At 39.5% G+C, this 18,269-nt stretch overlaps 1 protein-coding gene across 13 annotated transcripts in view; it reads left to right on the top strand.

Moving 5' to 3' along the window:
- Positions 1–18,269, top strand: part of LOC131676810 (rho GTPase-activating protein 100F) — a 126,295-nt gene that overhangs the window by 64,768 nt on the left and 43,258 nt on the right. For all 13 annotated transcript variants that reach the window (XM_058956145.1, XM_058956144.1, XM_058956142.1 and 10 more), the window contains 3 exons: positions 14,825–15,127; positions 16,518–16,640; positions 16,751–16,888. In XM_058956145.1, coding sequence (XP_058812128.1) covers positions 14,825–15,127; positions 16,518–16,640; positions 16,751–16,888 — 564 coding nt within the window. The remainder of the gene's footprint in view (positions 1–14,824; positions 15,128–16,517; positions 16,641–16,750; positions 16,889–18,269) is intronic.

The following is an 18,269-nucleotide window of genomic DNA, read 5'->3' as shown; positions in this document are numbered from 1 at the left end:
GGGTTATGATTCATCCTATGAAGAAAATCAGTAGTTCCTCTTTATGCACTGTCATGCGAGAACAGTGGTTTCACCGAAATTCTGTCCCCGAAATCGTTATAAGCGACAACGGCAGTAGTTTCCTTTCGAAGGAATTCAAAGAGCTACTGGACCGTTTCAAGATTTCGTATTGGTTAAACTCTCGATACCATTCGCAAGCGAATCCGGTAGAGAGAGTAAACCGAACCATTAATGCTGCTATCCGAACATATGTTAAAGACGATCAGCGGCTCTGGGATACGCGGCTGCCAGAAATCGAAGTGATTCTAAATACTAGTGTCCACTCTTCGACAGGCTGTACACCATACTTTATCACGCACGGTCACGAATTGTCCGAGCACGGCACGGACCATAAACTAGCCCGTCACGATGAGTCACTTACCCCAGAGCAACAAGCCGATCGTCGAAAACAGATGTTCAGCAGCATCTACGATCTGGTAAGCCATAATCTTCAAAAGGCACACGAATCATCACGTCACCGATATAACCTGCGTCACCGCAATTTCGCGAAATCGTTTGTGCAAGGGCAACTTGTTTACAGAAGAAACATGAAGCAATCCAATGCAAGCGAAGCGTATAACGCGAAATACGGCCGACAGTTTCTCCCTTGCCGGATCAAAACAAGAATTGGATCCTCCTCCTACGAACTGGAGGACCTTCACGGGAAAAGCCTCGGTATATGGCCAGCGGCTCACCTTAAACCGGGATAACTTTCAACCACTAGTCACTGAAATCTTTTTTCCGAACGCCGGCTGCAATCGAAAAAACGGGAGACACACTTTATTTTCACCGAATCATAAAAATTTAACAGCTTCCGACTGCTGATTTCCATTTGATTCCACCAGCTCTGTGTTCCTCATAATTAGTTGTGCTTTCCTTGAATTATTTTCCATCGTCAATTATCAACATGCCTAAAAGTAAAGAAAAAATCATCATTAACGATATACTTGCCAAGAAAACGGTCCAAAATCGACAGCACAAAACAGTCCGTGTCTACCTTAATTGTTTTTGTTATGTTTTTGTCTTGCCATCAAATTCGTCATCATTGCCTTGCGACGTACTTGATCCAGTTTTGACAGCTAGCAGCATACATGTTGAAGTATGTGTGCGTAGATCTGTGCGATATTATTACGCTTAGTTCGAATGAGTCAACTCTGGGTATTTTCTAGTGAAAAATTGCAATCGTGAACCGGTTGGATTTTGGAAAATACCGTTTCGAGTTACTCATTCGATTTTACTCAAATCGCTGACTCTCGTGTGAGAGTTACAGCTGATTATTAGTTATAGGGCGCCCTAGATTTAGTTGTACCGTGAATAGGTTAATAAAAGTAGAGTGTGTGAGAGTGTGTACGAGGATTTGAGTAATTGTGGGGGAGAATGAAAGCCATAGAATGAATGAAAGAGTATGTGAAAATTCTGTGGTCCAAGTACGTACTTGAGACAGTAACTGGATAGGCGGAGATGAACAAGTTGATCTGATCTCCGTACTCAAAGTAAATACTGTGGATTGTATTAATTATAGGCAAAACTGTCTTGACAGGATAAACTAGTTTGTGATTTCGTTCAACGCTTGTGATGATGGCTGAAACCTTTAATCTGACGCAACAAAAAATCGCGATATTGACACTTGGCAGGACGTTTAATGTTTGATTGAAGGCACTATTTTTTCCGATTTTGACCTTTATCCCTGCATATTGTCCGTGACAGAGAGTGGACAGGCTCACTCCTCTAAAGTCGCGTAACTCGTAGGAAAGAGATCCTCTGGCCTTTGGAAAAATCATTTTACGAGTTAAAACTGACATTGGAGAAGAAGTAGTCGCATTCAACGTCGGCAGTACAGGATGAAAAAAAAACACTTCGTTTTTTTTTTACCCCGACTCCGGGAAGATTGTGACCTGTGTTTTTTTTTGGTCACAATAAATCCGTGGTCGCTGGGCCAGCTTGATATAGACCCCTTGAAAATTTTGTTATATTTGTAAATATTGTCAGTAAATGTCTAAATGTGAAATAAATGTCATAGCTTCCGTGTTTACATGTTTGAAGGATGTTTATTTCATGTTTAGTAGTCTTCGGTTGGTGCCCGTCAGTATTTATTCATTTATGTAGTTACTTGTTTATTTATTTATTTATTTATGTTATTTATTTATTTATTTACTTGTTATTTATTTATTTATTTACTGGTTATTTATTTATTTATTTGCTTGTTATTTATTTATTTATTTATTCCATATTTATTTATTTACACTATTTATTTACTCCATTGTTTATATTATGTGTCAGAGAGTTTATTTACATTTTTGTTCATTTGTTTATTTGGTGAAAAGTAAAATTATACAATGTAAAGGTTATGCATGCAACCAATCCGATCTAAAAATTCAGTTAAACTTTTTATCGGGGCACCAACCCATACATGTTTGTAAATAATGTTTTGCTTTTGCTACGCGATATACGAGAAGAGGTCATCGATCGCGAGTGGAGATGGTTTCCGGGGGCGCGGGGAAATAAAAAGGGCTTCCCGCGCCGAAAGCGGGATCAATCACTAAAGTTCGGTCCGTGGAGTGAAGAACCGCGGCAGCGTCGTCCCATCGCAATACCGGGACTGTGCGTTTCATCCGTTTTGTAGTTTGCGCAAAAAGTGGGATCAGACAGATCCGAAGAACGATCCCCCCGTTATTTTTCGGTACGGTTGAGGATCCTAGTATAGTGTTTTGCTGGCAAAGGCAAAAAAAACCACAAGCGACGCGAGTGCACTATTGGTCAAAAGATGCCACAATAGGTGTCGAAAAGTGCGCGAAAGTGTAGAGCCATTGTACCACTCCCGGACCATTATCGAAACGCAGGCCACACGTTACACGGCCGAGTTGCCGCCGCATCTGGATCCCGACCGACGGAAGCACCCGGTCTGAACACTCGTCTGCAGTTCCAGTACCAGTTCGTCGTCCCCGGAAACCCATCGAAGCAGCAAGTCGACCAACGTTCGTCCCGGCCGCAACGATTTTCTGTACGAAGTAATATACTATGCGCAAGTATTCTCAATTTTGTGTTTGTCGTAATAAAATGTAAGGTCTCGTCTATATAAGCTGTTTTGTATAATTAGTAACGTCCTTGAGGTGAATTAGTCCGCTATTTTGTGTTTAGAAGTGTTTACTTTGCCCAGAGACCACCGTATTTAGGGTTGATAGTCCGCCCAAGTGAAATTCTCCTGGAGACCGCAGAAAACGACCCAAATGCTCGTGTTGAAGTGTACCGTAAACCGTAGTTAAAGTGTGAGTCCGCGTAGAGTTCGTAAAGCAAATCGTAACAAACCTTGCCAAACCACGAACGCACCACCGCATTACGGTGTTATTGACAGCAGTTGTTCTACGTATAAGAACTATTCTTTGAACAAATTTTTGATCCGTTTGTTTTGAATATTTCTCGCGAGCGTTGTCGTCTATAACAGGTAGATAGCCTTTTTTCAATGTTTGATCAATTGAACAAGTTTTGTAAACCTATAAGCGAAATTTTAAGTAAGTAAATTTAACAACCGTGTGTCTCTATCGTTCTCTGACTGCCCGTAAACACATGTTCGCTTATAATCCAATTCTGGCACTGACGTTTGTGGTGGCTTATTCTGCTAGCGCAGATCGTCAATAAATTAGATGAGCCACACTTAAAAGCCTTATGTGTTTGTTCCAGTAATTCAAATCTAATTAGCTCGAATATCCAAAGCAATATCTATATTATTTTTTGCCTCACTTCAAACTGAAAGCAACGCATTGATCTTCATTCTACTTGCAAAAAGCCTTACTAAAATGCTTCCTTCCCGTATCATTTCAACCTGAGTTTAGTGGTACTTCTTGGCCCGGAAAGTTAACCCTAAATTGGATTATCTATGCGAAAGACCGGAACACCAACAGCGTGTTTTCCTCTACTTCCAACCTCATTATAACCTTCCGCTGCTATTCTGCCTTCTATACAGGACGCCAATGAGACTCACTTCCTTACCGTGTCGAAACGTTTGAATTGCTAATTTCGTTTAATCGATCGTCATTTCCCATTCCATTCGCTGGTTTTAAGCTATCGTCCCGATCTGAAACACATAACAGAAATATTTCAAAATTATATCTCGCATTGTTACTTGTTTAAATTTCAGTAATTTTAACTACTAACGAGACCTAATTTATCACACAATATGTTACAAAAATTGCGTTCTGTTATAATCTTGTTATTTCATTCTCATCGGGCGTACCTACCAAAATCGCTATCGGGTGGGACGAAACAAAACAGGACGCAACCGATGTCTCCGATTTTCAACGTACTTGAATAGGCGGAGTAGTGGCCGAGGGATTGCCCTTCCTATTATCACTCTTAGGGATAGACCGTTCCAACATCAAATTATGGTCTTGTCAATTTTGGTCTTGTTAAACTTCAAATGACGTGAAAACCCAAGATGATACCAGATAATGTATAGGCATACGTAAAGCGAGAGTTTTGGTTTTGCGATTGGCAAGCTCGACATTGCGTTAATACTGCTTCACTTCCCAAAACAAGAGATTATTACAAACGAAATTAATTCAATGTTTTGAATAAGAAAAACTAGAGTTTTCAGCCTATTTGAAATTCTCAAGACGTTTGGCACCAATAATATTTTCGTAGACACATGCATGCACCTTATGCAGATTATCTTGAATCTGTTTTGCGTTTGTCAAATCTGCGACTCTTCGTATTCTTATGCAGATACGCTCTTCTTCCCTTTAAGGCAGACCCTCGGTAGTGGCCACTTTTCTATACAACCCAATACCACGGTTAATAGATAAGGGTGCTTACAGAGTGGCGTCGAGAAGCTGAGCTGGGGCTGGAACTGACATTGCTGCAAACCACATGGATGATGTCAGAGTGAAAGCCGAGCGTATCTGCGCCGACTTTTACTCTGACAGGCTCCATTTGATATGCCGCAAGCAGGTTTCTCGCATCTCGCATCCTACTGTCAGTACCAGTCCCTGTTCAGCTTCTCGCCGCCACTCTGTAAGCACCCTAAGTAACGACGCTGAATCTCTCTGGATAAAGCCTCGCCATCGTCCGAGCACGAGACTTGTCAAAAACACCCAATTCGAAGAAAATCGCTTCAAATTCGAGGCCATTGAAATGTCCCGTTCTCTACTGGAATGACATTGACAGATAATTGGTAAACAAACGATAGATATGGCGAGTCTTTATCCAGAGGAATTGAGCGTCGATAACTCTAAGGAACTAATCTAATTGACCTATTTCCGCTAAAAAAAATCGTGCCGAATTATTTCGTAAAAAAAAAAAAACAAAAAAATCACTGCAAACACCGGTTGAGGTTAGAAATTTAGTGAGGAAAAGAAACCAAACTCTTTTGGTTTGACTTTGCATAATTAGTTGTCAGAAATCTTAATAGTGTTGGGCGAAATTGGCGAATTATCGTCCGCCTCGTCCGAAACCAGGCACTATTTTGCCTGCTAGATGACCTTTTTCTCCTATCCAATACTGGACTACTGTCAAAGTCCTGTAACGGACTTACTTTCTAGCATCACAAATTATTCCCACAAAACCAATCCCTACATGCACCACCACATATCCTTTAGTCAGGCCACTTGAAACGAGGCCACACTCATATTTTCCCACAGATCGTACATTACTTGAACGATCGTTTTCAAATCCAACTTGCATAACCAGATGGGCGCATTCCAGTTAAACCATTCTGGGTCGCACCACTTGTTATAGCAACATTCTCACTAGGTCATTATTATGCTGAGGCGACAAATAAACAGCCTTGCGTAACCAAACAAGCACCGATAGCAACCGATGCACCCATACTTATTCATTGATTTGTTTTCCCTTTTGCGCTACCCGTACATAATTATGTACTTTGAAATTGTAACTGACTCCTCCCATTTTGATGTACATAGAATAGTTTAAGTCAGGTTAGCTAGGTTAGCTCGTAAGATTTTAAAATGGAATAAAACACATTATGTCAAACAGCCAACAAGTGTACAGGCTAAAAGTTTAAAAGTAATATCACGTATCCAAAAGTCCGTGTATCTCAATTGAGTTCTTGTCGACCGGTCTCACGAACACTAATGCAGTTTCCTGGTTGAAAACAATCCCATTTACTTTTGCCGTCTTTGTTTATTATTTTCTACCAGCTTGTGATGTAGTATTTGTGTCATGTAGCGTGTACGTACATGAGCCGTAGAAAAGTCTACACAGAGAAACAAAAATATGCATAGTTAGCATACTTTCTATTCCCGTCTCTTTTCTTCTGCTGTGATTTTTATGCATTTTCATGCATAAACTTCTAATAAGCATTCAATGGGGACGTTCAAGTGAACTGAGGTGCCCTCTACAAAAGTTTAGAGAAAAATCAGAAATATGTAAACAAACATCGTGCATTTTATTCACATATTTCAGCACGGGATTTAAAACATTTACATTATAAAAAGCTTAGTATTTTCTTAATAATATCATCAATTAATTGGTCTTGAACCATATTTTGCAATCTATTCGTCAGTTCAACATGAAACGAGCGCACAATAATGAAAACTTATCATCACCTTCACTAGAGTCGTTTAATATTTACATTTTTCGATATGATATTTATAAATGTTAACCGACTGTAAACGGTAGCAATTCTGACTGAGAAACATGTTCGAAATATCTATTATCTGTTTCATATGGCTAAAATGAGGTAGGTCCATGGAAAATATGCAAATTATGAAGATTTGGACAAGTGTTTTTTCACATATTTTAACCTCCACGCTCTTCTCTCGCTCGAGACATCCATATACAACTATCTCTCACTGGACGAAACGTAACCCTTCTCACTCCGACTAACGTGCGCGCGTATGCGATTCTCGTTGGTGTGAGGAGTTACCTGATTTTTCTTTGACAGTTAAATGACGCTTTAATTCCCCTATGAGTGGATGGACCGAATATGTCCAATGCATAAAATTTACAGCAGAAGAAACGAGAGGCAAATAGAAAAGTGTGCTATCGATGCATAAATAAAATTCTGAGTGTATAGCGAATGACCGGCATGACACCCCTGTCCGAAACCCTTTTGCTGCTAGTTACGATAGCGTCTAGTTTGCCATGCAAATAATTCGTGTTTATGGCCTAAAATTTTTGACAGCAGTTCAGTTGAAGAATAACCAAGAGAACATGTTTTTTATCGTGGTTGGACTGTTGACGTATTCAATCACAAACCCAATAATGAATTATAATATCAACCTCGTTGCCGACTGGAAAAGTGGTTTCAAAATTGAAAACTTAAAACGTTGAATATTGTAATCATGTAATACATGTAACGAAATGCTTACAGGTGTCGAAGTCATCTGTGCCCAGGCTGTCAAACGTGGAACGTACATCTCTTCAACCGAAATAAGCCTAATAACACTCACTAAATAGCCAACTGAACTTTCGCTATATTACGGTTACAAGTCTACTAAAGTTACAATCACTATTCAAACACATCTTCGTCGAGCCACTACCAACCAGTTGGGGATCACTTTTCGCCGACAGACATCTTCAAAGGCAACCGGACCGAGATAATTTGATGAGTGAAACGTTCCTCCAATTTCCCCTTTGCTGACCTCCCGGCCATCGTTCCTCTAAAAGCAAAACTAACGATTGTGCAAACATTCGAAAATCGTTTCCCGGCTGCCACGTCCCGGCGGAATCATCACGGGAAGTTTGTTTGATGTTCCCCGTTGCTCTGAAATCATTTCCCATCGCCATCGGCACACCGCTCCGCACCAGCAGCAGGGAGAGGGGCTTAACCTGAAATGAACGGTTGCCTGTGTGCTTTTGTTCTGCAACGGGAAATTACCACCCGCAAATTATACAAATTTTCCAAGTGTCGTTCCCGCCGTTCCTCTTTCTCTGGCTCTCTCACTTTCTCTTCTTTAAGGGTAACCAATAGGGTTTTGATCATTTCGTTTGCTGAAGCGACGCCCGGAAAACGTGGAAATAACAGTTAGTTATGGTTCTTTCCCATTTTTTCTTACCCGGTAAATTTTGTGATGAAACTAAATGATTGCTTTGATGAGAGCTGTGCGATCTGGTTCTTTTTTTATTTTCCAGGAAAAAATTATTCCTATCTGAAATGTTGATTCAAAACCCACCACAAATTTACCTGAAATTTTGTCTTCAAAGATTTTGTTTGTTTCGATTACAAAGGTTTTAACCTTAGAAGCCTCTGTTAAACAAATCTCTTTAAAAAAAAAACTTTTAATCATATGTGCGGGGTTAGGATTCGAACGCAGGTGAGTTGCGTACAACCGAAGACTACATATTAAGAAGACATATCTCTTTCCTTCCCCCATACAGACGAGTAGCGACAGAGGTTACACTGTCACTAAGGGGAGGCATGTGGCCAAAAATCGAAAATTGAATCAACTCCAATTTAAACCAATTTTATACTGAATGTTTATTTATACTCCAGCTAAGAAATTCCCAGAGTATCTCGGAAATATATTTGACTAAACTGTGTAATATGGATGTCTAAATATAAAACTTATGAAAATAGACATATAACGTACGTTTTCTCAACTGTTAGTGTCTTTGCTGAATTTTGAATGAACTATATATTCAAATATGTCATTTTGAAGCTAAAAATACCAGCTTTGTGATCATATTATTTAAAACGCACATATATTGCATTGCTTTGGAGTTATATGAAAAATAACCATTCAAAGTTCTAAAATATCCACAACTTGGATCTGGGAAAAAAGTCCCTCAATGTCCCCCGGAATTCTCGATGGGGGATGCAAGGATAGTGCATCTTCTAACTTATAGCGAAGATTTTAGTTGCCCGAATTTGCCCTAAACTGAGAACTCATCCTTTGAAGTTTTAAAGGTAGTCTCAACTAGTAGACCAGAGAAGGATACTTCAGTACATGTTTCAATTGAGTGCTTTATATTCCACAACGAAATGAGCGTGGATTACAATTAGAGCCTATGTATTGAAAAGATAGCTGATCTGACTACATTTTTGCCATACACCATTACTGTGTAGCAATAAATGGTACTGAGTTGTACTGGAATTTCCAACTTACTGTTAACACGATCAATGTAACCAAATATTTGAAATTCTTAAATAGCACGATTTGTAATTTCAAAAATGTTCATGCTTATATTATTGAACCCCAGAATAGGGATGTCCGATTTTTCCAATTAATCGATTAGTAGCTAATCGATTATTTTTTACATTTCTATTAATCGTAATCGATTAAAACCAAGAAATAATCGATTAATCGAAGTAATCGATTAGTTTAAAAGTTTTTCCGAGAGCAGTAACAGAAAATACAAAACGTCCATCTCAATCTGATTATGATGATCGTTCACTTCGGTATACAGTAGAATTTCGGCGAATGGCTAATACTGGCTTCACAATCTTCTACACAGGGCCGTCTTTAGACTACTCGGGGCACCTTGGCACTATTGAGCTAAGGGCCCCTTTAATTGAATTGGTATAAACAGCTGTCGAGAATGAGCATGATCCAAAACTGATTCCCAGCATCAAAGAATCACTTCTACCTCATGCCATGCTGAGACACTCTTTCATATTTGAGCCAAATCAGTCAACCGTGTCGAACATATTCAACAAAATATAAAGTGGGATTCAAAGTTTATGGAGAACAAAGACTATTCCAGATTTTCACAACCTGATGTCCAAATATTAGTCGAAAAAGAAAGATAATCTGAGTGCATCTTAAAAAGTTATTTGTTTTCCTGACCGATCTGACCTGTAGTAGCAAACGGCCTAACACACTATTTGCGGCGGTGGGAGTTCGAACTCAGGTGAGCTGCGTACAGTGTAGCTGACCTACCAACTACGCTATAGTCTTCCCAGATGGTGTAATCTGACCACCCAACCAGTATTCCACTTTGCTTACAGATGGCCGAATTTTATATAATAATAACAGAATCCCTATTGAACAAACTGTTGTGTCGAAGACAGCCATAACACGATCTTTATATACGTGTTGTACCAAACGTTGCACTGTTATTAAAAATAAATTAAAACTTGAATGGAAATGTTGGATTACCGTTTGAATTGGTTCAATAGTGATGAAATGCTTCGTTTCCTGCCGCTCTGATGCTTTTTAAAAATTTTGATCACACGGGATACGGTGCAATGCGTGATTTCGAGCTGCTACTGATCTGAGTGAAGCAATTTTTTTAAAATATAGTCTTTAGAATTATTTTATATTCATGCTAAATGTGGGCCCCCAAAATCTCGGGGCCCCTGGCCTTGGCCCAGTCTTCCCATGCATAAAGACGGAATTGCTTCTACCAAGTTTAATTTAAAGGATCCTTTATCAAAATTCATAGAACTTCTCATGGATCTAGTATCTGTTGGAGAGACGCATATAGTGTACCTAAACCTCTCCTTCTCTTCAGACAGTTTGTGGCCGGTACTGTTTTAAGCCTTTTCTTGCTTGAACTCAAGACAACCTAAGAGTATTTATAGAGCGAATCCGGCACGAATGACAACGTTCAATTCGTAATCCCGCGGTTGATCTAATCTTTCCAACTGATCTGTTCAAATTATTCAAAGATATGATCGTGAATGTAAGACTTCCAAAAACGTAAGTTAATGGTGTTTCAACACCCCCTAGAAGTGAATTTCAAAGTTACAATTGGCAGCACAATATATTGTTGCTCTTTGACCTATGAATTTCAATGCTAATTAGTATTTTTGGTTAAGTTGTAGTTTGAAGCCGCTTGTCGCCAAAATGGAATAAATAAATTAAAATTAAAATTTTACGCGCATTAAAAAAAATAATCGACCAATAATCGACGCTATCTAATCGATTATCCGATAATCGTTAAATTCGTTAATCGATTAAAAATTAATCGATTAGTTTCCATAATAATCGATTAGTTCGATTAATCGAGAACTAATCGGACATCCCTACCCCAGAATCGTCAAAGGCAAGCTTTTGTGACCAAGAAAAATTTTTATGGCCACTCGTGACATAAAAAATGCATTTCAATACTTATTCTGATAGTTTTAACCTTTTCGTTTACGTGATATTGGTTTATATAGGATTAATTATACTATATCTCCGGAACAAAAGTTTCAAATGAAACAACAATTAATCGCAAACTATAAATATGAAGAAAATATATTGGAATAGCAATCAATTAAAAGAGCGACATTGAGCTTGGTCATTTCAACAATGAAATAATCACTAAATAGCCTTTGCACTTCAAACTCCTTTCTATGTACTTACATTTAAATAAATAAATCAAAATAATTATCTCTCTCTTTCGCGACTTGCATTCTCTCTCCGTTACTATTTGTTTGAGGGTTGAAAAGCACGTGTTATCTGAACTTTTCCTTTGTTTGCGATTTTTGAGTTTTTGATAACATTTTGAAGCCAAATTTACATTTTCGCTCAACAAAATATACTAACATTTTTTTGTAAAAATAGTTGTAATAATAACTTTATCGGAAGGTCTTGTAGTTACCTGGAGAATGATGTGAAGAACTGTGGAAAATTTCAAAACGAATCGCCTCTTAGATTTTGAGTTATGATGCACATCGTATTTTTTGAGGTGCCTTCGGAAATTCACAATCACTTGACCAATTAAAATTTAAGAAAATATTGTTAAATTGTTGCATCATTATATGAAATGTGATTTAATTGACTAAAACTCTCTGTGCCTCTTTTTTATTTATTTTTTTGAAAAAAAAATTCACCTGAATGCACTACACCAACCCCCCCCTTCCTTCTGACCCCCCCCCCCCTCTTAAGGTTTTTAATCTTGGATAACTCCATTTTGAGTGTCGTACATTATTAACAACTCAAACAAGCGTTTCACGAAGGAATATGAGAAAAAATATTTTTGGCCACCTGTTTGTATGGAATAGTGCAGTGCCTCTATTGGAGAAAGGAAGGAAGCTTAATGTAAACGTGTATATGTGTGTGCATCACTATGGGAAGTACCACCTTCACCCGCAAATGGCGTTGCTGTTACTGTCTCTAGATTCTGGACAGAGTTGCCAGTCGTCTTGATATGCAGTTTTCGGTACAACGCAATCGATTTACTATACACGCTTTCAAATTCCTAATTATTCTGATTCGAATGTCTGGAATTCCGGACACAATAAACATTAAAATTCATGAAGTGAAAAACGTGTGAAAAACTATGTGAAAATCAGTGAAGTGTTTTGGAATTCATTACGCGAGTCTAAAAGCCATCAAGTTTGGGGATTACTATTCTTTGGATGAAGTGGCAGAACACCCGGATCTTCTAACCCAAAACTGAACCAGAAAGTGGTATCTCTAATTGGGAAAATAAATTAATCTCGTTACCTGGTATGGCCAACAAGCGGGAACGAATGTCGAATAGATCCAACGTATCAAGAAACGAACCTATTAAAAGTTGGAAATCACCATTAAAATTAAAGTAGAAAAGAGCCCAGCAATTGTATTTGCGCGATTTGCAGCGATCCAATGTATGTAATTTGATGGACAACGAGACCTATGCGAAAGTAGGAAAAGCGGCAACACTGTTGTGATTCAGTTAGCTTTTTTTGAGCTATTGATTTTTAATTGATATTCAGTGCAAATTCGGTGCTTTCAGGCGGAATATTACTTATCCCGCAGATTCTGTGATAATCGCGAATCTTAACTAACTCGTGCCTTGATGATTTTTGGTTGCGCGGTGATAAAAATCAAAGGTTTTTCACTATTCGGTGGTGTAAAGTTGCTTTTTGGTTTTCGACTTATGCGCAATTCGCCACTAAAATTTTACTTGCAACATGTTTAGTTCGCCATCTGCAGGCGAGTAGCGGAAAATGTTTCCCACATTCTATTAAGGCGGGATGAAAGCTGTGCACTTGCAGAAAAAAATGAATGTTCTACTTGACATAAACAAACACCGCCATGATTTGTTCCAATTTTGAACAATTTATGTGAATCACGATGCTTTTTTATATGCATTTCGCAAGACGTGTAGTGGGAAATAAAGAAAGTAAGTGAAATCATTTTGAGGTGTGTCTACTCGAATGATTGTTTTGGCACCAGATCGGGATTGTATGTGTTGAAAAGATCATTCTCGCCTTGCGCAATATGGAGTGAATTTGATGTGATGCAATCTAAAAGTGGTTAATCATAAGGGCGGAAGCGGCGGTCCTATATCAGAATAATTATAATTTAAAACTGGTTTGCAAGAATTAAGTTTCAACGTTTCCCATACATGACTCAATCTTTGAGAATCTCATCGGGATAGAGTTACAATTTTTTTTCCACAGAGCGTTTTCCCTATCCTGCAATTGAAGAACAAAAGTTAGACAAAGAAAAGCACTTAGTAGGATGTGCAGTTGTGACATTGGTTGAAACAGCCGAAACTTTTCCTTTAAGCTTAGCTAGTTGATAGTTTTCAGATACGCTACTGTTGTTTGGCTGGCTTTCTTTTTCCTCTCTGTCTAGCTGACGTATTACTTTTCCTTGTCCCCATTCCATGCGACGGTACAGGCAGAAGTGACACTTCACCACATCAAATGGTTGTTGAAACTTCAAAGACTAACCAAAAACCTCGAAACATAAGTTTCTTCCGACTCTGAAGTAGGAGTGTCTCCATGTTTGAGTGAATTTTCGGGGCCGACCAAAATGACAGTTTATTGAACATATTTTGATATTTACTGCTTATAAGAAACTTTCCATAGCCTACTGTAGTCTAATGAATGTGTACCGCTGACTAGCGACAGTAGTTGACATCAATATTTAAACAGATGAGGTCCCGCGAACCATTGACCTATTGAAAAGAAACGAAACAGAGCTGGGTCACAAACAAACAGACAGTACTTTTTTTCATCGTTCAAACCGAATTTCACTAGTGTGCAGATACTGTATTCATAGAACTTCAACAGTTCAGTGATAAGGTGCGTTTAACAGATTTGGTAGATCGCATCATCAAGCAAGGATATATGGAGAATTTGACTGAAGTCTTATATCTGTTTGTCGGTGATCGAGGTTCAATAGTTGATTGAATAGATATTTTTATAACCTTTCCGAGTTTGCTTTTACTTTGCGACATGAAAAGCAAATGAAATATTTCTATGGAAATCAAACAGGATCCGAAACGGTGTCCCCTTAGGTTTAATATTTGCGTGGTGTCTTTTTTTTTTCAAAATAATAGCCGTTTGAAGTTTACTATAGCGAATCAATAGCGTTTTGATATTCTGAATTACTACCCAACGGCAGACGGCCGGATATTTTATTTAGGTACCCAGAAACAGAGCAGTTTCTATGAGCTTAATTCGTCTTCAGTTCAGTTCATGCGGTTGATCAAAGCAACCATTTCCAATTAATTCGAAAGGTCATGTGCATGCACGAATAAGCACAATGGAGGAGTACATGTGTCAATATTTATCGTAAAGTTTACTTCGCTTCGTTGTATTTTATCGATAAAAAATAAAAATAAAAACATTCACTCACATATGTCGTTTTTCATTGAAAGACACTGGGGCGGTGGATTGCACTGGTTTTGTACTTTCTAGCAGAAGTGGGAATGAAACACGTCTAGTGGCCTGCTCTTCTGCTAGAAAATGCAACACCAGTGCAATCCACCGCCCCGGGGTTTTTCAATGAAAAACCCCATCTTTATATCTTTTCGCCTTTCTTTTCTACGTCGTTATGTGCATGCGTATTGATTAAAAAGTGTATGCAAGTGTCTCGGTGGCCTTCAATAGATTTCCCCCCTTGATTTATCTATGGCCTTTCGCTCTGTATTCTAATTTGCTCCTTTTTTCCTTCCATCACAGGAAAATGGAAGATCAGTGCCTGACCTCACCGCAAGTCCGGGCCGCGCGCCGCCCGGACCGATGCCCGCCCATCAGCAGGGTCAGGGCATGCAACAACAACAACAACAGCAGCAGCAGCATCACCCCCACCAGCAGGGCGGCGGCCACATGCAGCAGGGCCACCGGGGCATGGGTGGTAACAACAAGGAACCAGTATTACTACAGGGTGATTTCCGGAAGGTGTCCGGCATCAGCTCGGAGATCTTCCGCCAGATCGAAGCGGTGGAGAACGACCATGATCCGAGCACGGCAGCGGCACTGGAGGTGAGTGAATGTAAATTTTACGATTCGGTTGGACCAGGTTTTCGGTCTAGTATGCTAGAATAACGTCAATTACAAACTAACGAAGGAAAGTGGGACATAGAAACGCCATGACCGTTACTCCGCCTGGTTAAAGTTTAATTGATGCAACCTACGCTTGCATTTGAAATAGAGACTAAGCACCCAAAGTCAGTCTGATGCGATCGTTTAACCTTTTCATTTACCATTTCATGAAACCTTGGCTATAGCCGAAAATCAGAATTGGAACGCTAGCTGAACTTTGATTCCTTTTTCTCGTTCGTCTACTGAAAACTTGGACACCATACATTATTACACCATTCCCGCTGAACGTTTGAGATTTAATCGCCTGGAAGTATGCCACAAGTGAAAGCGCTTTTGTTGTGACCACCATGCCATGGTACTACACAACAAACACTATTTTCTACTTAGGGTGATGAGCCCATTTTCGCCATGTTTCTATTATTACCTTACCCATTTGAAGCCGTTGGTTAGAGCAGTATCTGCCATCTTTGTTCAACGCATTGAGTCAAATGGTAGCGCAACAAAGGGGGCGCCCGATTCGAGTTTTCGTTGCGCTCAAACATGAGAATTTCACTGTTTTCAGCGCATTGGTGTCATTATATTGGTTCTTAACAACGAAGCAAAGCTGTTGATGTCAATTTTTACGCATTCCATTGATTGTAGGCCGAAAAATTAATGAATTAGTGAGGCACCCAGCTTTGTATGGTGAAAATAGGCACTTTATCCTATGTACATATACTCGTGAAGCGTTTTGGCTGTTGTTTCGATTGCTCAGTTCATCGCGGCGATACACTGCCATGGAAACGATGTGTTAGAAGAGAAAATTTTCATTAGGTCTTAAGTAACAATGAGAGATTCTCTTTGTTTACTTTCTCTTCTGTAATTATCTCAGCTACTTTACCATTTACCTCTTCGCTCTTTGCATAATATGCTAGAGAAAACAGTTGTATTTCGATATGTGCTAAAACATTAAAAAGTCTTATGGTGACGCCATAAGACTTTTCGATTTTTTTTTTTGCTACGCTCCTGAGTGACGCCACAATAATCGAAAAGGACCTAACACGACCTCCGCTCCTTTTTTGTTAACCCCTTTCATTGTCTAAAAAATGCGAAATTCGTTTTGGGTTTTTTATCCACGTGACAAAATAGGCTTACTTCATTTCAAAACATGGCCCGCATTTCACTAACGCATCCAGATGAAGTAAACTGCAATGTGATTTGACGGCGTAAGCATTTCATTCAATCCTCCTGTTTCGATTTACACTGACTCACCTAATTGAATTTCGTTGTAACATTTCGTGAAAACTTTTCCCCTTTTAAAATAATTTTCCAACCTTGTCTCGCACAACAGGCGGTGGAGCGGCGCGGCGAAATGATAGTTCGTATCCTGGAGCCCCGCTGCATGGGAAGCAGACAGGCCGTCGAAGCAGGCCAGAAGTTTCTCAACAAGGCCGATGCACGTCACTCGGTACAGGTACGTAACTATGTACGTAGGTTATAGTTGGTTCTCATCTCCTTCGCGTCCCTGGAGACGATTAGCAGCAAATCTGACAAATAAAATTTCCTCTTCCTTGCACCTGACAGCTGGTGGAAATCGTGAAACGACCCGGACAAACGCTGGGGCTGTACATCCGCGAGGGAAACGGTGCGGACCGGTCCGATGGGGTGTTCATCTCCCGGATAGCGCTGGAATCGGCTGTTTACAACAGTGGCTGCCTGAGGGTAAGTATATGTATGAGTCCATGGCTGAAGCTAAATGCCAAGGGATGGTGATGGAAGGGCAGATGTCATTTTCGCTGGGAAACAGACGGTGGAAGCTCCCCGAGGCGTTAAATTGATTTGTTTCTTATTTCTAGTCTAGCTGGAATGAAAGATGAACTTAGGTTTTTTTTTGTTTTGCTGCATGGGACGATGAATCTAATTGGTTATTATTCCGACTTGTTAACGAACCGAGGGATTAGTAGTTTACCATGCAATTAATCAGCACAGTGATTTACAATCTCTGCTCAGTTTAACTCATTCTCCTCATCGAACAGACGCTCCTCTATCCAGACAGCATTCTTTCGGAGCATTCCGTCATTTGAAGGACGCAGACATTTTGGCTTCTGCAAGCTTGCAGCAATGCATTCCCACCTAACTACGCTGGGCCGAGATGCCTGAGGGAATCGTTAATTGAATTATTTCTCTCCACTGACTAAGGTCGAAACCGTTACCCGTTTTCCCACCTCCACCAAACAACTCCAACAATTCGACCCACTTTCCTCGAGCATCTAATGTTATCCTTTTGCCTTCTGCCAACCCACTATCATTTCGGTGCTGCGATGCGAAAGAAAGATGCTATTACTGCACACGACTAGGTTTGAGCCTTCAGTGCAACTGAACCTCTCGTCATCTGGCTTCTGTTCTGTTTTTCCCTGCCACAAAGCCTTTGAAAAGTGCAATAAACATTTAGAGTCAGACGCCCCTCATCTACGACAGTACGCCCCCTATTGTGTTCAAGTGCCCCGCCGAAGAAACTTGTATCAAATGCTCTATATAACGGCTTTAAGGACGAAAGTTACTTGGTCCCTATATTCCTTTGCGTGCAATCGTGCATGCTTCTCGATCGGTGTACTTATATACGGTAGACAAAACTGAATGAGTTACGGCAATTGTAAGGCAATAAAATGTACCTCGAATGGTTATACTGCTTTCTTTCAACTTCTTCCATATGTATTGACATCTGTTGTGGTTTTGTGCTTGTTAAATAAGTTTATTTTATCAGTTTCTTGTGGGTAACCAATTATCTCGATTGCTAGGAACGTCATAATTCTTGTAATTTAGCTGCAAAATCTAGATTTTTAGATTTTACGATTCGTCTGTAGTAAAATGTTATAGTCCAAAATTATGAAAGGATTGGACTACGTGATAAATGTTTACCTTCCTGAAAAACGTCAAAATTCAGCTTGGAGAATCGGTCGTACCATGCTATTAATAATGTGCTTCAATTATTTAGAAACTAATTCACATTCAGGATCAAATCGCTTGCCAAACCATAACTTGTTGACCAATTTTTTCAGTTAAAAATCTGTGGTTCGCATTATCAACATCCTATTCCTCATTG

This window comes from Topomyia yanbarensis, chromosome 1 (assembly GCF_030247195.1).
Source record: "Topomyia yanbarensis strain Yona2022 chromosome 1, ASM3024719v1, whole genome shotgun sequence".
Taxonomy (NCBI): domain Eukaryota; kingdom Metazoa; phylum Arthropoda; class Insecta; order Diptera; family Culicidae; genus Topomyia; species Topomyia yanbarensis.
This window is presented reverse-complemented; position numbering and strand designations above follow the sequence as displayed.